The sequence below is a fragment of the Saimiri boliviensis genome, chromosome 10, assembly GCF_048565385.1.
Source record: "Saimiri boliviensis isolate mSaiBol1 chromosome 10, mSaiBol1.pri, whole genome shotgun sequence".
Lineage (NCBI taxonomy): Eukaryota > Metazoa > Chordata > Mammalia > Primates > Cebidae > Saimiri > Saimiri boliviensis.
Genome location: NC_133458.1, coordinates 45410256 through 45431969, shown reverse-complemented (window position 1 = coordinate 45431969; position 21714 = coordinate 45410256). Strand labels below are relative to the sequence as shown.

At 35.2% G+C, this 21714-nt stretch overlaps 1 protein-coding gene across 8 annotated transcripts in view; it reads right to left on the bottom strand.

Annotated features, from left to right (window-relative positions):
* Positions 1-21714, bottom strand: part of IMMP2L (inner mitochondrial membrane peptidase subunit 2) — a 923127-nt gene that overhangs the window by 649489 nt on the left and 251924 nt on the right. Inside the window, exon 4 of one of the 8 annotated variants that reach the window (XM_074379221.1) lies at positions 63-10564. The exons of the other annotated variants lie outside the window; for them this stretch is intronic. Within the exon in view, the coding sequence (XP_074235322.1) occupies positions 10558-10564 (7 nt within the window). The 3' untranslated portion in view covers positions 63-10557. Of the gene's footprint in view, positions 1-62; positions 10565-21714 lie in introns of those variants that run through there. 8 annotated transcript variants of the gene reach the window in all.

The following is a 21714-nucleotide window of genomic DNA, read 5'->3' as shown; positions in this document are numbered from 1 at the left end:
CCCTCATTATCCCTCCCTGCCCTCCCCACCCACACTGTCCCTCCCCTAGCCACCCCCTACTGACCACAGTGTGTGATGCTCCCCTCCCTATGTCCACCTGTTCTAATTGTTCAACACCCACCTATGAGTGATAACATATGGTGTTTGGTTTTCTGTTCTTGTGTCAGTTTGCTGAGAATGATGGTTTCTAGATTCATCCATGTCCCTATGAAAGACACGAACTCATCATTTTTTGTGGCTTTGTAGTATTCCATGGTGTATATGTGCCACATTTTCTTTATCCAGTCTATCGATGATGGACATTTGGGTTGGTTCCAGGTCTTTGCTATCGTAAACAGTACCACAATGAACATACGTGTGCATGTGTCTTTACAATAGAGCAATTTATAATTCTTTGGGTATATACCTGGTAATAGAATTGCTGGGTCAAATGGAATTTCTATTTCTAGGTCTTTGAGGAATCACCACACCGTCTTCCACAATGGTTGAACTAATTTACACTCCCACCAACAGTGTAAAAGTATTCCTATTTCTCCACATCCTCTCCATCATCTGTTGTCTCCAGATTTTTTAATGATCACCATTCTAACTGGTGTCAGATGATACCTCAATGTGGTTTTGATTTGCATTTCTCTAATGACCAGTGATGACAAGCATTTTTACACTCTACTTCTTTTCCGTGTTTTAGATGTTTACATAATTTAAACACAAATCTATCAGAGAAACAAGAAGAAAAGATTATACATTTTGAGCAACCACAGCAAAGAAACGATTAGGACCTTGTCAATGGTTCACAATGATTTCCTAGTGTTTTCCAGTGTTGATACTAAAACTGGCAAGAACAGACTCAAACTAAATTGCTGATACTGTGAAATAATGCTCACCAGATGCAAGCACCATTTAATGCAAGTGGCAGTTTCTATAAATATAATCCATAACTAATACTAATTTTCAAAGGACTTAGCAAAAACTAAAAAAAGAATTTTTTTTTTCACATGTAATTTTCTCAGTCAGTATTTCACAGTGAAGATTAGTAAGGGTATTTCTTACCCCAGCTAAGTGTTATGTAGCAACAAATGGACTTTTCAATAAGTGAGAAGATAACTAATGTTTTAGCCTATGAAATCATTATGTAAATTTAACTGGCTTATACTGCAGCCCTTAGGACTTGAAACATCTGTTCAACACAAGGTTTTCTGATAACATGTGAAGTTTCATACTACATTTTACAGCGTATTTGTAACATGATGGTTCTGTCCTTTATTTGGCAGGGTACTTTCAAGGTGTGATCTGTAACAAGGTACTAAAGTTATTACTCATTTCACGATCTCTTATATACATATTCACCTAAAATTACACAGTATTCATAACCATATTAGAAAACCATCTTCACACAATTTGGCACTCAATTTTATGTATTAATATACTACCTGAGGTCACCAACACGGTATCATGATAAACAAGGAGCACAGATAAGAACCAAAAAGGAAAAAAAAAGTGGTAAGTTGGCAAAACGCATATGACAAGGCTTAGGTACTGAAATTCTAGTATGGCCCTAAGGCCTTGATACATAGACTATAAACTCATAGTTTAGACACAGTTGAACAGGTTAAGAGTATAGGATTCCCCTTCCACGAAAGATTAGAATAAGTAAACTGGAAAAGAGTCACAAGACTGTCACATAAAAGCATGCAGCAAATAATACATATGAAATATGAGTTTGGAAGCAGAGAAAAAGAGGAAAAAAAATCTTACTATGCAATTATTCATAGGAAGTCAAAACAGCCAACAAAATTCTCCTGCCATGCTGGCAGGAGTATAAATGAGGACCACCACTGTGGATAGCATTTTATATACACAAGTAAAATTTATACATATATCAGTTACCACCTAGAGATACTTTTCCACATATTCACATAGAGCTATATATAATGATATTTTGTCAGTGTTATTTATGGTATAAAACCAAACTAACAATTACTAGGAGGTTGGATAATAAAAATGCAGCATATGAACAAAAATTAACTCTAAATGGATTTTACACCCAAATATAAAACATACAACTATAAACTTTTAGAACACATAGAAGAAAATTTTTATGAACTCTGTGTAGGAAAGGATTTATTAGAAATAATGTTTAAAAAAACACTAACAATGAAAGAAACAAACTGCTACATTGAAATTCATAAAAATGAAAAGCTTCTACTCTTACAAATACATCATTCAAAAGTGAAAAGGCCATCTATACAATAGGAGAAAATACATGCAATATGCATATCTGACAAAGGACTAATATCAAGATGTAAAAAACTCATAACTTTATAAGACCAATAAACCATCATTAAAAAGGGCCAAAAAATCTCAACGGATACTTCACAAAAGAAGATGATCAATAAGCATTTCAGAAGATGCTCACATCCTAATTCATCTGAAAAGCAAAAACTGAAATCACAGTGAAATACCAATACATGAAATTTAAAAGACTAAAATTAAAAACTGATAAAACTAGACATAGACATTTCACCAGAGAAGTTATAAAATAACAAATAAGCACACACAAATATGTTCAACATTATTAGAGAATTAGGAAATCTAAATCAAAACTAAAATGAGATATTTTTACACAACTGTTAGAACAGCTTTTTAAAAATGGTAATCTCAAACGCTGGTAAGGATATGAAAAACTTATATAGATCATACATTTGCTGGCAGGAATATAAAATGGTACAGCCACTCTGGAGAATAGTTTGACATTTTCTTTAAAAAAATAGAAAACAAAACTTAACATACACTTCATATACACTTAGCACTCACAGTACGAAACATTTATCTCAGAGAAATGGGATCTCTCCACAAAAAAAAACATGCCCATAGATATTCATAACAGACTTTTTAGTAAAAATCAAATGTTAAAAACAATCCAAACATCTTTTACTAGCTGAATGGTTAAACAAACTGTGCTATAGCCATACTACTCAGCAATGAAATGGAAAAAACCACAACCATCAATACATGTAACACAACACCTTAGATGGGCATCAAAGGCATTGCACTGAATGAAAAAGCCAACTTCAAAAGGTCATAGTCTATATGATTTCATTTATATAATATTCTCTAAATGGCAAAATTATAGAGAAGAAGAACAGATTTGTGGTTGCAAAAGTCTCACGAAAGTGGAGAAGAAATGGGGGAAAAGGAGCCAAAAGGAATGAGTAAGAATATAAACAGCTGGCATGAGGAATCTCTGGGATAATGAGAAAGTTCTGCATCTTGATTATGGTGGTGTTTGCATGAACCTACAAAAGTGACAAATTTCATAGGACTATATATACATACACACTGAAATGAACAGAAATAAAACTAGTGAAATCTGAATAAGATCTGTGGATCGTACCAACATCACTTCCCTAATTTTGATACAGTTGTAAAATTACACAAGATATTATCACTGGGGAAAACTGGATGAAAGAAACATAGGACCTCTCAGCATTATTTCTGCAACTATGACTCTATTTCACAATAAACAGCTTAAAAATAAAAGACTGACAATATTACAAGTGTTGCCAAAAATACGAACAACTCAAACTCTATTTGATGCTGATGACAGTGTCATATAATCACTTTGTAAAACATTTTGGCAGTTTTAAAAATAAAGTTGTCACATACTTATTGTAAGACCCAGGAATTCCATTCCTATATATTTACCCAAGAGAAAGCAAAACATGACAACACAATGACTTGTGCATAAATGTATATACCAGCTTTAATCGTACCAGTCAAAAACTGGAAACAACCAAACTATCCACAAACAGGTGAACAGGTAAACAAACTGTGCTATATTCCCAAAGGAAAAATTACATATAAACAGAAAGAAATGAACTAGTCATTCAAACAACAGCATAAATGAGTCTCAAAAACAAGCTGAACCAAATAAACCAGACTCAAAAAGTATATACTGTGTAAATCTATTTATACAAAACTAGTTTAGGAAAAACGAATCCACTGTGACAGAAAGATCAGTGATTTCATGCAGCCAGAGGCAGGATTTACTGGGAAAGGGTATCAGGGTACCCCTTCATATCTTGGGGTGAAGGAAATGTTCTATTTATTGACTGTGATGTTGGTTACAAAAATGTATTTGTCAAAACTCACTAAACTATACAGTTAAAATGACATTATATATTATAACTTAATAAAGTTGAAAATGTGGTACATGTTTACAACAGAATATCAAGTAGCAATTAAAGATTATGAATTTGATGTACATATGGCAATATAGAAAAGGAAGAAAGAACCAAGCAGGATTTATAGCACAATACTTCAGCATTAATGGAGAGGAAGCTTATTATACTGGTCAGGGAGGTGTGGACTCTAGAACCAGACAGCCTCAGTTGAAATCCTGGCTCCATACTTATGAGTTACGTGCCCTTGGGCAAATTACTTAATCTTTCTGTGCCAAGAGGGATAGGAGTACTTGCCTCAGAGGGTTGTTGTGAGGATTCAATAAACTAATGTTGCTAAAAGTTTAAAACAGTGTCTGGGGATGTGAAAATGCTATGTAAATATTTCTTTAAAATATACAGTTAAACAAAACAGCAGGGCAGGTGCGGTGGCTCACACCTGTAATCCCAGCAGTGTGGGAGGCTGAGGTGGGTAGATTACCTAAGGTCAGGAGTTCGAGACCAGCCTGGCCAACAATGTGAAACCCAGTCTCTACTAAAAATAGAAAGAAAAAAAAAATTAGCCAGGCGTGGTGACAGGTGCCTGTAGTTTCAGCTTCTTGGGAGGCTGAGGCAGGAGAATCGCTTGAACCAGGGAGGCAGAGGTTGCAGTGAGCCGACATTGTGCCACTGCACTCTAGCAGCCTGGGTGACAGAGCAAGACTCCATCTCAAAACAAATAATTTTTTTTTTAAAGCCATCTTTTGCCGGGCATGGTGGCTAACGCCTGTAATACCAATACTTTGGGAGGCCAAGGCAGGCAGATCACTGGGTCAAGAGATCAAGACCATCTTGGCCAACATGGTGAAACCCCATCTCTAGTAAAAAATACAAAAAGTAGCTGGGTGTGGTGGCACGCACCTGTAGTCCCAGCTACGTGGGAGGCTGAGGCAAGAGAATTGCTTGAACCCAGGAGGCAGAGGCTGCAGTGAGCAAAGATCGCACCACTGCACTCCAGCCTGGCAACAGAAAGACTCTGTCTCAAAAAACAAACAACAAAACAAAACAAAACAAAAAAAAGCAAGCCATCTTTTTTCAAGGATATACATATATCCAAATAAGCTGATGGAGCGCAAATTGTAGGGATATATATTAAATACTTTACAAACATATTCAGTGAAGGAAGAAGAAGGCAGGCATGATGAAAGAAAAGTAATAAACTAAAATAAAGGGGTTAATAGTGATCGATAATGAATATCTGCTGTAAGTAAACAAATTCTATGCACTTGAGGTCATAAAGGAGAGAAAGTAATTAAGAGGCAAAATTATCAGGACCAAATTTATTTAAGAACCAGCCTACATACTTCACTAATTGTCTTGAATTACCAGAACCATAAATAACTGGTGTACAGTGTCACTGAGACTGAAGAAAGAGAGAAAGAGACAAAAAGACAGAAGGAACCAGGTCAGGGTACAGTTAAACACACACACAGACAATTACCAAATACACTGAGAAAGAGTTTCTATCATGTTCATAAATGAAATATTATGATACAAGTCTTGGTTAGCTGTCATTATGCATAAATAATGTACCACAAAATTAAAACTACATGAACATAGAACTGGCCAGACTACCAGACAGTGGTGCTACCCAGCAGTAATCATTAAATAGCTGTTAATCTCATTCAATAACCATCACTGAATGCCTACTACATGCTAGGTGTTCTGGTGAGCTCATCAAATAAAATAGTCTTCAAAATGCAACACAGAATTCAGGACCCATTAGAAAAATCACAAAAGAGTTTGGCATTTTCAGGAGCAAATACAAAAATATTATTTGTTGGGTTTTCCCAAATAATTCTTTAAAGGTATAGCTGAAGCAGGAAAAAAAAAAAAAAGAAATGTGTGATTAGCTACTTAAAAATGACATAAAGTGGATCTTTTGAAAAATAAAATATTAAGCTTATTCATGAGGTACTAGTTTACTGTAGTTCCTGATCATAAGCAACATCACACAAAAGAGGAATCTCATGTGTAAATTTGTTGTGTTTTTTTTAATAGGCAGGATTCTGCAGCTACCATGCAAAGATACTTGCATGTGGTCTATTCACACATAGAATTTACTGCCCAGTCAAGGCTCATTTTAAACAATAAAGGAGAACAAAATGACTAATAGCAATCTGCAAGCACAAACAAACAGTGGCTGCACCCTTGCTGACAAAATTACCTACAAGTAAGGAAAGTAATTATTTCAACAGGCATCTGAAATAAAAGCTGGACAGACCCTAGGGAAGTGGGGTGGAATTAGAGTAAAACTTACTTTGATGGAAAAAATATTAGGATGTCTATAGACATATAAATATCTCTGACATTCTCAGTTAAGAGGTTCTCAGTTGAGAAAATGATACTGGTCCTCTGGGATCAGGTCAGAGACTTGCAGAGTGAAAAGCCTGTAACAAGTATTACACACAACCTAAAACACTCCTGGATAATATCCTGTACTTAAAAGTGCAGAGATTTGTTCACAGCTTTGCTGACGTCCTCAATTCTGTTTACACAGAAGACCAGCCTGAAGATCTTTCTAAAAGTACAAGACACAAACCTCACCAGTTAAATCAAAATTACTAGGGCTGGAAGCCATATGTTCTCTACCAATCAGCCAAAATAATAAGTAAAGGATTTTTCTTTATTTTTTTTTATTTTGAGATAATTGTAGACTCACATGCAGTTGTAAGAAATAATACGGAGATTCCCCACGTGCCCTCTAGCCACATTCTCCCAGTAGTGACATCTTGGAAAAATATAATACAAAATCACAACCAGAATAGTAACATTAACACAGTCAAAATACAAAACAATTCCATCACCACAAGGATGCCTCATAGACACAACCACCTCCTTCCACCCCCAACCCCAAGTCCTGACTCCTGACAACCATTTCATAATTTTGCCATTCCAAGAATCTTACATAAATGTAATCATTCATTTTGTGAACTTTGAGGATCAGTTTTCTTTGACGCAGAAAAATTCCCTAGAGATTCAGCCAGATTATTTCATGTATCATACCTCTTCGTTGCTGAATAGGATTCTAGGTATGTATGTGTACAATTTATTTAACAATTGACAGTTGAAGAACATCTGGGACGTTGCCAGTTTGGGCCCACCAATAACATTGCTACGAACATTCACGCAGAGGTTTTTGTTTGAACGTAAGTCTTCATCTCTCTCAGATACATATACAAGAGTATAATTGCTGGGTCACATGGTAATTGTATGTTTAGATTCATAAGAAACTGCCACACTGTTTTCCAGAGTGGCTGTACCATTCTGTATATCTTATTGGCAATATTATCCGTGACCCAGTTTCTTCACATCCTTACCAGCACTTGGTGTTGTTACTTTCTTATTTTAGTCATTCTGACAGGTGTGTAGTAATAACTTATTGTGATTTTAATTTACATCTCTCCAATGGCTAATGATGCACATGTTTTCAGTGTGCTAACTTGTCACCTGTATATCTTCTTTGGTAAAAAGTTTCTTCTTCTCTTTTGTTCATTTTCTAATTGAATTGTTTATTTTCTGCAGTTAAGTTTTGTGAGTTATTTATATATACTAGATACCAGGGCTTTTGTGTGTGTGTGGTAGAAGATAAGATTTGCAAATATTTTCTCCAAGGCCACAGCTTTTGTCTTTCCATTCTCTTAACAAGAATCTTTTGCAGAACAAATGAGGCCCAATTTATCAATCTTTCCTTCTATGGATCATGCTTTTGGTGTCAAGTCTAAGAACTCTTTGCTTAGCCCTAGATCCTAAGGAATTTAATCTATTTTTTTTTTTTTTTTTTGAGACTGAGTCTCTTTCTGTCACCTGGCTGGAGTGCAGTGGTGTAATCTTGGCTTACTGCAACCTTCAACTCCCCGGTTCAATCGATTCTCCTGCCTCAGCCTCCCAAGTAGCTGAGATTACAGGCACATGCCACCACATCCAGCTAATTTTTGTATTTTTAGTAAAGACAGGGTTTCACCAGGTTGGCCAGTATGCTCTCCATCTTCTGACCTCGTGATCCACCCACCTTGGCCTCCCAAAGTGCTGGTATTACAGGCCTGAGCCACCACGCCTGGCCCTATTTTTTTTTTTTAAGTTTTATGCTTTCATATTCTGCATTTAAGTCGATGATCCACTTTGACCTGGTTTTTGTAGAAGCTATGAGGTTTAGGTAAAGGTTCATTATTTTATCTGTGAATGTCCAATTTCTCCAGCATCATTTGCTGAAATTTCTAACCTTCCTCCATTGAACTGCTTTGGCACCTTTGTCAAAAATTAAGTTGGCCATACCTGTGTAGGCTATGTCTGTGATTCATATTCTATGCCACTGATCTATGTGTCTGTCCCTCCACCAGTACCACATTGTCTTAAGTACTATACCTATACAGTAGGTCTTAATCAAAATGGTTTTTAAAATGTAAATCACACCATGTTAGTTTCATGCTAATAAAAAAACAAACAAAACACCTCAAGAGTTCCCTGCCACAATTAGAACAATATCCTAACTCCTTATCCAGGCTCACAGAGCTCTACAACCAGATCGGATCCACCAGCCTCTCAGGTCACATCTCACACTGCACAGGCCCAGGTTCATAACCATTAGCATCACCAGTCCTTCTGTTCTCTGAGCACACCTGAGAAACTTCACTGGAATGTTCCTGCCCCAGATTCCTACAAAGTTAGTTTTCTGTCATCAGTTCTCAACTAAAATGTTACCTCCTTCAAAAATATTTCCTTGGCTATCAAAGCTATACAAACACCAAAGTTAAACCCACTACATAGCAGTTAGCACTACCTGAAATTTTTACCATTTATTTACCTGTTGAATTCACTCCCTGATCTCCTGAACCAAAATATAAGTTTCATATAAACAGGATCCTTGCCTGCCTTGTTCCTCGTTGTATTACCAGCACACAGAATAGTGCTTGACATCCCTATTTATAAAGCGTGGCATGAATAATAAGTACAGCAATAACAAAAATATACCTATACATAGCACTTGTCTAAGAGCGCTCTCTCTCTCTCTTTCAATAACTGTGTGTGTGTGTGTGTGTGTGTGTGTGCGCGCGCGCGCGCACTCATTCTGTATTCATGGTAATCCTAGGAGGTGCTATTACAGTTCCCATTGTATAAATTTTAAAAAATTGAGGCAGAGAGAGGTTAAATAACCAAATCAATGTTACACATCTACTAACAAAGCATTAGTCATCTCACAGGAAAAGTAGTGAATTAAATAATTTGCTTTTCTCTTTGGCTTCTCTTATGGAGATTATGACAGTTACCAATATCTTTGGTAACTTCTAGTTTTGGTCTCAAGGAAAAATACTGCCATATAAGTAAAGGACAAAACATAGAATACATCTTAAAGATAATTTTCTTAATATGACTCATTTGTGAGATAATTTCTGCTGCTAGAACATCCCTGACTTCATACTAGAGTCCAGTGACCTGAACCTCCAATATTAAAGTCACTAAATTTTCTTCTCACAATCATTGTATCCTACTGGCACCAAGATAGCACATTATACTGCTTTCTTTGGCCCCATCCTTAAACTTTTATGAAGTAAAAGATGACCTCATACAAATATCATTTGGAATTCTGAAACTGCAAAGATATCCAGGACTCAAATATTTAAAAACCCAAATGCATTTCTAAGTATACATTTTCCCCCTTAGATTGACTTGTTCTTCTCTAAGTACCCTCAAAGTGTTTTGATATTTTTTTCTCTAAGGGAACTACAGAAATCTGAAAAGTTAAATCAGGATGTATTATTTACAGATCATTTCATCATTATATCAACTAGTAAATATTAGTAATTTATAAAGTATGAATATGTTCTTACTCTTTCTTCAAAGTGAATATCACATAGACATCAGAACAATCAATCTCTGGATGAATAAATCTAAAAGTTCAATCTCAAAAAGCAAATTTTTTGGTTATGTACATATACTCAAAGTTTGGAAGCAATCAATCTTGATTATTTATTTCTGCAATGGTTTTACTTACCTCTATAAGTGCTTTGGAATTTGATTTCTATGATCATGACTATGCAAAGTTAGGGCATCTTTTATTTTACTTTGTGAGACTCCTTTCATAATTGTGAAGAAATAACTTAAGGTTTATTCTCCTGTTCTTTGAAACTGCACCTGATCCATTTGTCAAAAATAATAATGGCAAAAACAAGGCAATTTTTCAAAACTGAGTTGACAGTTTTTGAATATTAAGCTTCCCAAAGATATGGGTTTCACACATTTCTCAGTGAATTTTTTAAAAAGGAAACAAAAAAATCAATCTCAGTACCTTTACTAGGGTTCTTCAGGGACTTCATAAATGCTTTTTGGCAAGACCTCATCATTTCCTGTGCAATAAAAGAAAAAGGGTGCGATGGAAGGAACAGAGTTGAAGGAACCACAAATCTCCCAAAAGAACTTTACTCTGAACAGAATAAAATACGCTATTGAATACTCTAACCATCAGTTGTATAGAAAAAGAAAAAAACACAAAAGTTAATCTCACACGTTAGTGGAAAGTTTATTTCATCAGAAAGAAAATGAATTCCCATATACTGTTAATTTCATACACTAAAATGAATTGAAGAAACTAATTATTCATAACAAATATTGGCCTTTAGGAAACACTGCTGCCTAAAAGAATTTAATGGTCAAAGCTTGTCTGAATTATTATCATTAATTAAACTAATGAGAGGATGAAGATATTGTTAATAGAAGAGAAGTTCTGAAATGCTAACCTTGCCGTTTCTATCATCAGATGAGAAATCAACGTCCAAATAAAATGTGCAGTTAAAGCTTTTACAGGAAGTAAGTGCCACAGAATCCATAGAGACAGGTTTTTCCTATCTCTCAGCAAAAACATACTAATGGTGATAAGGTGGAGAGACAGGACAATAGCAAATATCATGACCCAAATGAAAATGAAATTAGCACCCTGAGAATGAATCGAGAAGAGTAAAAATTAATGTTCAGCCATTTGTCGCATATTGTGAGCCAATGTGTACGTATATATACATAGGTATGTGTGTATATATATGTGTATAGTGCATGTATATATAACACATACACAATGTATAGATGTATATATACATACACATATTGTGTGTGTGTGTGTGTGTGTGTGTGTGTGTGTGTGGTGTACCCTGTAAAGAGGAAATTAAACCATCTGAACATCAATGTCCAAAATCAAGATGACCCACGTTTCTCTAAAAAGTATAATTAGAAGAGAAATTTAAGAAAGTTTAAACCTTACCTTTCCTATTTTCCTCAAAAAACAAAAAGAAACAACAACAAACCAACACACTAAAAAAAAAAAAAAAAGATCTACATGACACTGATCAAAGCAAAGTCTCAGAAATTAAGAATTTGAAAATATAATCTACCTAAATGAGAGGGCTCTTTGTTGGAAAAAGTGGCTCCAGATTTCAGATTTTAGATTTTAGTTGATGAAAGGAAGTGAAATAAGAAAACTCTTTGACAAGTATACAAATAAAGGAAAAAAACTGTCTTTTTTTTTTTTTTTGATGGGGGAGGTTGTTTTCTTTTGATTTGCTATGAAATGGGGTCTTCAGAGGCCTGCAAGGGTTAAGAGTGGGAAGCGTAGTAGGAAAAAAGAATCTGAGGGGAGAACAAGCAGAGCTGGAAAGAAGACAAAATTATTAGAAAAGGATTGGCATTTTGGTAGCAACCCAGAATAGCAGTGGCGTAAAGCTCAGTGGGAGCAGCTGGCGTCAGGGTTTTACAAAGAAATCCATTTCCCTAAGTACTAAACTGTAATGGCAAATTAATAAATTAGCACTCTGATTTACATATCAGTAATACCAGATAACATATATTTATGAATTTGTTTGATGAGTCTATCCCAGAAAAGGTAATAAACTTCAAAATAATGAAGAATCAATGTTCAGGTCCCATGAAGTAAGAACCATATCCTAGCACCAGGTCTTAGAACCAACAGCTTTCCTATGAGAATATCACTAACCTGGATGAGGTCTCTATTCTCTTGTTCTCTATATGCACTGCTTTATACAAAAAATAATTAGGTAAACCAGCTTCTGAGGAAAAGTGGTAGAAGCAAGAATAGGAAAAGAGAATGGATGGTTGATACCTTCTAGAAACTATCACAAATTTTTATATTAAATCTGTAAATATCATGAAATGTAAAAGATGGCCCAAATTTGCTGGGATCATTTTGATATTTTTGTTTAAATAAAATTTACATCAAAATGTGTGCAATGATCATCTTTTCCTTCCCTATTCATTCTACTGTACATATCTAAATTTTCCAAAGTACATATCTGTAATTTTAATCATCAAAAAATATTTATACATTCACAAAAGTTTTTTAGAGCAGTGAAAGTACTCCATATACTCTAGCACTGGATACATGTTATTATAAACATGTCCAAAGCCACAGAATGTACAACATCAACAGTGAATGCTAAGGTAAAATCTGGACGTTGAGTGATGATATGTCAATGTCAATTCATCAACTGTAACAAATGTACCAGTTTGGTGGGGGATACTGATAAACGGGGAAGTCTCTGAATGTACAGGAACGGGCGGTAGGTACATGGGAAATCTCTGTATGTTCTGTTTAATTTCTCTGTGAAACTAAAACTTCTCTAAAAAATTATGTCTATTTAAAAACTTCTAGCATAAATCTGTTTTTATATGGTATCCATATCATTAAATTTTCAGAAATATTTAAAGTCCTTTTATTTTTATATATGAGATCACACTGATTAACACTGGACTGTCTGTCTGTGTGTGTGTGTGTGTGTGTGTGTGTGTGTGTGTGTGTATGTGTGTGTGTAGTTTTAAACCAGAAAAGGGTTACTGACTGGGAAACTGTAATGATGAGCTCTCTGAATAAAGCAATGTGGTGTAAGCAATCTTTATTGCTTGGGCTGAGTCAAGAAAAAGAAAACAACTAAAAACAAAACTAAGAGTCTACTACCCACAGCAAATGGGGGAGGCGGGAAGAAGACTACATTGATTGTCAGTACATAGTAGCATTATATATATTTTTAATTTATGCTTTGGAATTTATCTTCCATTGTTAAAATAATTTCTCTGATTTTTAAAGAACTGGTTAATTATATTCTACATATATTCTAATTATATTCTCTCTCTCTCTATATATATATATATCTTTATTTCTGTTTTCTAAATTTAGTCCTCAGTTTATCATTTCTGTCTATTTTCTAAAGAAATAAGATGGGAATCTCAAAAAAGAAAATAAGCATATCTATTACACAATCTTAAACTGTGTTAGAAAACTTAGTACCTTATTTTCAATCCTAAATGTATTTTATTGATATACTCCACAATTTAAAAACTAATTTTCTTATGTATTTGCTCTAAATGGCACTTGAAATAAATTAAGAGTGATTAATATTTGGTCAATGTACATGAATGTTATTCTTAAAAGTATTTACCAATACTGTCAAGTCACTAAGTTTTGATTTTTGGTTCCATTCCTTCTAATTTCACTTAGGCATTTTAGTCCTGATCTTTGTACTAAACATGCTTATGTGTATCATATTCTATAATAAAATATAACTAGGCAACAACTATAATTATCTACCTCACATTACATAATAATATAGAAAGTTCCAGAGTGATATTTCTCAAAGTTATATATGCTATATACAACATATAAACTTCATAGGCTGGGCACTGTGGCTCACGCCTGTAATCCTAGCAATTTGGGAGGCCGAAATGGGTAGATCACAAGGTCAGGAGATTGAGACCATCCTGGCCAACTTGGTGAAACCTCATCTCTACTAAAAGTACAAAAATTAGCCGAGTGTGGTAGTGGGTGCCTGTAATCCCAGCTACTCGGGAGGCAGAGACAGGAGAATCGCTTGTACGTGGAAGGTGGAGGTTGCAGTGAGCCAAGATCGCGCCACTGCACTCCAGTCTGAGCAACAGAGTAAGACTCAGTCTCACTCACACACACACACACACACACAAAGACTTTGTATGAAAATGATATACCATCATAAAAAAATTATATATTTATATAAATAATATTTATTAAATCAAGAAACTATTTTCAAGTTACTATGTTCCCCGTGAGTTTTACCATATTCATAATTTACACAGTTTGTTTTTATTCTTTGATGATTTTTTTTCCTTACTGAGACCTGTTTCCTATATGTTCCAATTGTGTTTCTAACTTCCTTAGAAATGGCCATAGCAATACAATTTTTATTGACATAATAGCTCAGTAACAATAAAAACAAGTTCTATAAATATAAAACAGTAAAACTCAACCAAAATCAGGCCTGATATTAAGAGAATTTGAATACAAATACAGAATATAATTAAACACTTTTAAGTAACTCTACAAATTTAAAGAAAGAGAGATATATTTTGAGGTTTTTTTCACAAAGTAGAACAATTACAGGAATATAGCTCAACTCAGTCTCTTAAATTACAACTATGCTTGTACATATCTATTCCTTATCTTTCCAAAGTCAGTTGCACTTCTGGACTACAAGATTATTTGCTTAAATCAACCAATATAGAGAAAAGAGTACCATGCTAAAAAAGTAAATACAGTGTCTACACTGGCAGTGTCCTACCTCACAAATGTATTGTGACAAAATATTACTATTAATATCAATAAATATTACATACCTTTCATGAAAATATAAAAGCTAAATAAATATATAAAGGCAAACAAATAATAAAAAAGGTAAAGTTTTATTTGGTACATTTGATACAAATACAAAAAAAAGGAAACTCTGGGTCTTATTGTTGATGTAGGAATCTGGAGACTGATGATGTAGGCAGTGGAGATGGGGCAGGAGTGAACAAACAAGCAGTTATAAAACCTTATTTAAATTTGCCATCTCAGTGTTGTATGCTTTGAGTCAGCCTTTATTTATTTATTTATTTTTAATATTTTATTGCATTTTAGGCTTTGGGATACACGTGAAGAACATTCAGGATTGTTGCATAGGTACATAAATGGCAATGTGGTTTGCTGCCTTCCTCCCCATCACCTATATCTGGCATTTCTTCACATGTTATCCCTCCCCAACTCCCTACCCCTCGCTGTCCCTCCCCTAGTTCTCCCACTACAGAACGCAGTGTGTGATGCTCCCCTCCTTGCCTTTATTTCTATAGAGAGAGAACAAAAAGTTTCTAGGCTGAAAAATATTATACAATTGATAGTACAGACAGTGAACTACCATAATTTAAAAACATCTGACTCTTTCTGGCCAATCTTACTTTAATGGGATCATCATACAAAAGAAAAAAAAATACATATAACAAGTGAAAAAAAGTACCTTTGTCACAAACATTCAAATATAACAGTGTAATGGAAAAAAAAATCTCAGGAGAAATTTTGGGGAAAAAAAAGACGTATTCTTCAATAATAATTTAACTTGGCCTGAATTCATAAGAATATCCTTCAGTTTTGCAAATTGCCTTCAATTTGCTGAGAACCATTCTTTTACACCAACTTAAAATAAGCAAAGATTACACAACTACCATGTGCCATCTTAAATAAGGAAAGGGAAAAAAAGTACAATATGGTATTTAAACAGCTGTGTGAAGATACTGGTTAAAACAAGAATCATTTTTTAGCTGAGCTTGTAATGCTTCATTTTGCTAAATTTAAACCAGTGCATCATTAACTTAACCACTGATTTGTAGAATAACGTGCAGAGCCCCACCTGTGTATAATCCAATAAACACAATAATTTTTCAAATGGTTGTGAAATTGTCATAATTTGAGATACAGATTTGAGAGAAGAAAAAATAAGATATTTCATAGATGTAGTGGACAAAATATAATTGTTTTCATTATTTGCAGTTTTGAGTGAGCTGACAAATGTATAACAAATAGTACATATGTAAACACCTTAGTAAGAATTCTATGCCAAGCAATTAGTGAAGATTATTGCAGAAAAAGTCGATCTTTTGGAAAAAAACAAAATTTTAAATGTTATGTGGCCAGTTTGGATGAGTATTATAAGAAAATGAGGTCAAACCAGTTGACAAAATGGAAGAAAACAGAGTGTATGCTCAAAATAATTTTGCTTCTAAAGGTCCACAAGGAACCATTTATTAGAAGTGTTAATTTACTATGTGGTATCTCACCGGTCAAAGAATTCATACTTTCTTCACATAGATTCACTCAGTCTAGTCTTTCCACTATGTTAGAGGTTTTAAACCCCACCAAGAAGTTCAACAGCTAAAATTTAGGTAATATGATTCATCTATCTGGATGAAAAAAAAATCACATGCTTATTTTCACTAACAATTAGCTAAAAGTTGAAATTCCCCTTTATTAAGAATGCAGACAACAAATCACAGTAGTATTGGTAGTACTTGTGACCAACAGAAATAATACAGATTTTGAAATACTTTTACACTCATCACTAACTCCAAAATCAGAGTACCTGTTTGAAGTAACAGTGCATCCTATTACAATTCATATATTATTATTTTTGTGATTTTTAAATGTTTTAATGGCACTATTTCCATTTAGTTTATTTCCTTTATCATCCTATGCATTTATTTTATGCATTAAAAACATTCTGGCCAGGCACAGTGGCTCATACCTGTAATCCCAGCACTTTGGGAGGCCGAGGCGGGTGGATCACCTGAGGTCAGAAGTTTGAGATCAGCCTAGCCAACACTGTGAAACCCTGTTTCTACTAAAAATACAAAAACTAGCCAGGTGTGGTAGTGTACACCTGTAATCCCAGCTACTCAGGGGGCTGAGGAAGGAAAATTACTTGAACCTGAGAGGTGGAGGTTGCAGTGAACCGAGATTGCACCACTGCACTCAAGTCTGGGTGACAGAGTGAGACTCTGTGTGAAAAAAAAAAAAAAAAAAAAAAAAAATCTAAAACTCGAGTTCTCATGCTTAAAAAACTTGTTTTAAATTCTAAGACTGGATCCATGAACTTCCCCAGAATGCAAAAGGGGTCCAAGGCACAAAAAGTATTAAGAACTTCTGATTTTTAATTTAGCAAGTAAGACAAGGGAAAGGTAAGGAGACAAGAAACTGTATAGCTTAAAATTAACTTTTATGTTAAAGTTTTGTTTTTGTTTTGTCTTATTTTAAATTCTGGAAGAAAAAACATCCTAAATTAAGCCAATCAAATACATATTGCTTTAAGCACCAATTAACACCTTCTTCTTCCACCCTTTGTTAGTTCTAAAAAATGTTTTTAGTTTAAAATTTTCCACTAATAATGGAAAAAGTATGAAATTTCTTATCCCTTTTTAACCATTTTAAAATTAACTCCAGTATTTGCTAGATTATTACAGAGCAGATTTTACATCACCCTGACAGTATACTGCATTCTTCGTCAGATGAATATAATAAGCTTCTTATAATTCTGGTTAATTGATATAGGCATGGGGGATGTGCAAGATCAATAGCTGTATACCAAGTGCGAGAGACAAGAATGACTGGCTCTAATAAAAAGAACACATCTAAAAGAGTATCTCCAATCAAAATCACAACATCATCAACTTTAAAACAAAGCATCATAGTTTCTAAGACCTATTCTCCTTTGCACAAGAGAAGCAGGTGAGTAAAATGAGTATGTGCTAAAAATCTGTTTTAAATTTTTTGAAGTATTTAATAGCAGTAATCTCAGAAATTTCTGTAATGTATTTATTGCTTTTGGTTTGCTCTCTTGGATGGGAGAACAGTTCCAGGGCTTTCTACCTGGTCTCTTCTACCACAATATCCTTCATTCCATGCTTCAGAAAGTCAGTATGGATGTTCTGCAAGCTACAGAGGATATATAGTCAAGGTAAGCATTCAACAACTGGAAGAGTGATCACCAGGGAGATAAACAGACTCTCTGGAACTACAGTAAGAGTAATTAAAGTTAAAAAGAAAGAAAAAGAAAAAGAAAATGAGAGAGGAGAAAGAATGAAAGAAAGAAGGAAGGAAGAAAGGTGGGAAGGGAGGGAGGGAGGAATCATTTGGTCACCATAAAGTCACATTTTGGCCAAGAACAATGGTCAAGTATTTTGAGTCTCCCCTCCCTGCCAAGGATTAGTGTCAAGTAAGAGCCATGCCTGGTAATCCCTGAAAGAACTAAGAATTTCCCTTTCCACAATGTACAATCATCCTGGTAAGTGACTGCGATCACACTGGGGACAACGTGAAGAAAGATTTTTGGTAAATATTTATAGCAATAGTAATGCTTTTTATCCTCAGAGGGATCCAGTTGCCCTCATTTCACTTAAGGACTACGGCTCTGTGAACTGGCTCCGGTCTAGAAACTGAGTGAGATGCCATGGTGTTGAATCAGGGTGAGGAAATGAGTTTTCTGCTCACAACATCAAGTATGTTTCTGTACCCTAGAGGCTGTATTTTAGTGACATTTCAGCTACCATTAAAAATTTAAAATTTGGTGTCACAACAGTCTGTCCCTCTGGGTCTTCCACCCATTATTGCAATTGTATTCGCTTTGCTTCCAGTGGTTACACTGAGACACAGCCTCTGCCACTCCCAGATTCCATCATTCCATTAAAATGAGAGAGTCTATTTCAAAAGCGGCACCTAATATCATATCTAAGACAATCATAGATATGATACAGCCTTCCCATATTTCTTCAAGGGCACTGATGTTCCCTTCACCAATGCTTTACCCAATATTTCCATAAGAAAAGCATTTGTGCATCATACATGATATACCCATTGCAACATTCCTATCTCCCTACAGCTTTAGGATTTTTCCATACAAGGCTGGTCGCTACAGCCATTACAGGCTCTTCAACAAGGGGGATGCTAATCTCCTTAGAGAAAGAAGAAGAGATTGGTTCCACAATAAAGCACTGGGGAAACTGCAAATGAAGAATAGGGGAAACTGGGGCTCAGGGCTCTCAGATTTAGGTGAGTTCACATACACATATTCATTTCAGTTCTCATGATCCATGTCTACCATTCAAGTCTTATCTTTCCTTTAAGAAAGCCAGGGAGGCTGTGATTTCAACTTGTATTGTGATTCTGTAATTCTCAGGATTTAATTTTGGTTTTTATTTTCAGCTTTATCATTATTGCAATGATAAAAAATAAGAATTTGTGTTGGTAGTGGGAGTGGGGAGTGGTAAACAGTCTGTTTACCTATCTTTGAATTCAGAGAAGTCCTGAACACATAATTTCCTTTCCATAAACCTTCTAGTGTAGTCAAAACCAGCCAACAGGAGTCATTATTCAAACCATAACAGTCAATTACAACTTCCATTTGATTTCCCAAATGTTTGACTTTAGTAAACACTTCATTTCTGATAAGAAAGTTGATACATTAAGTGGTAACTAAGCTGATCCTGCATGGAATGGCAATTTCCTACTGGCAATGATATTCTATTGTGTTCAATTGCAATATTGTCAGATAACCAATCTCAAATTCTCATCTTTGAAATTCTGTCTCTTAAAACCACTCCTGGTTATCGTCCAAAAAGGAAAGCAGAAACGACTACAGACATTTCCAGAATAGGAAACTTAATACCAGAAATTGATTACCTAGTTGTTGAAGGGGTAAGAAAAAAGGAAGAAAGAAGCACATGTGAAGGCACAAAACCAAAACAGGGTTTCAAACCAAAGCGAGGACGCTGCCCCACTAGGCTGGAGCCCACCAGCCTGCAATCACTGCTGAGCTTCGAGAAAAACTGCTACCGGTGCCACTGGGACTGCAGTGTTATTGCTCAACAGAGCCTATACCATCCAGCAGCAGGAATACTGCTACTGCTATTCAAGATGCCAACACTAATGCTTGTGAAACTCACAGCCACCTGTAGTCATCTTCAGTCATCCTCTTCTGCATGCTGAAGTACACCATCCAATGAAAGGAAATAAATAGCTGCTGCTTCTCTCCTACCTTACAATCTTACAAGGTTGCCTTGCTTTGGCTGTACCTAATAGAAAACTTGCTTGCAATGGAATCTGGCATAAGTGGTTCACAGGTTTTGCATCTCGGCAGCAGAGTATGGAAGGGCAGGTATATAGATAAGATAATAGCACTAATTGTCACAAAACCAAACAATAATGGAAAAATAGAGTGTGACACATTTTATCTTCCAACCATTTATAAAAGAAATTAAATATATGTTTTATAGTATAAGAATGGTAAAGAATACCAAATATTATACAAGCACTCAAAATGTCATTCTCAATCTAATCCTAACTTTCTTAATAATCAACAAATATTTACTGTGTTTATGTTCCTGATATTGTGCCAAATCCCAGAGTTACAGATATAAAATCAACTACACGAGTCTGTACTCTAGTCGGGAAATTGAATCAGAAGAAACAAACAAAATACAGCAAATAATAACTAGGCTATGTGTATCGGGTATAGAGGAGGGCCAACTACAACAGGGAAGAAGGGTCATTGATGGTGATATAATTTGAATATTTCTCCCTGTTCATGTTGAACTGCAGTCCCCCGCACTGAAGGTGAGCCTGGTGGGAGGTGTTGGGATCAGGAGGGTGGATCTATCATGGCGTGGTGCTGTCTTTGGGATAGTGAGTTCTTGCCAGATCTGGTCATTTGAAAGAGTGCAGCACTTTTCGCCCTCCACTCTCTCTCTCTTGCTCTTGCTTTTGCTATGTGAAGTCCCTGCTCCCGCTTTGCCTTCCACCATGAGTAAAAGCTCCCTGTGGCCCCCCAGAAGCAGATGCTGCTATGCTTCCCGTACCGCCTGCAGAACTGTGAGCCATTAAACCTCTCACCTCATAAATTGCCCAGTCTCTGGTATTTCTTTATAGCAATGCAAGAATAGTCTAATATAGGTGGCTTCAGGAAAGTGACTTGGGGGAAAATCCAGGCTTCTCAAGAACACAAGAATGAACAATATTTTGAGTCATAAAAACAACACGTGCAGAGGCATACAGACCTGAAAAAGCATAAGATGTCCTGGAAAGCAGAAGAATTGTATACAATTTGAAATAGAGCAAATAAGGAGATAATCAGGAATACGCTGAAGAAAAGGTCAGATAGGCAAAAGTTGAGCAAAGTATGATTCCATTATTATGTTGCTCATGCAATTGATTGAATCATGTTGCATTTTAAATTTCTTAATTTGAATGTTATAAGGATAACTGCCAGAGGAATGGAGAATTGATTAGAGAGAGTAAGATGAGAAACAAGGTCATTGAGAAAGCTATTCTAGTATAGGATAATAAAATTGAAGTAATGCAGTAACTACTGAAGTAATACAATAAACTGAAGTGATTCCACTTGTCTAGGAAACAGCTAGCTCCCCTCCTTCTCTATGCAAGCCCCCCAGCTTCTAATCAATCTGCCAGTTAAGCCCACTTTAATAACTATTAACATGTTTTAACGTCATTTTAATAACCATATTTCTCTACTAAGATTAAAGAAATAAAATTACCCTATAGATTTTTCTAAACAAATAGTAGAGACCTATGGAATATAATTGCAAGAGTAGCTAGTAAAAATGTAACTTAAATTAAGCTGTGAAATATATTCTATTTTTTGTTTGA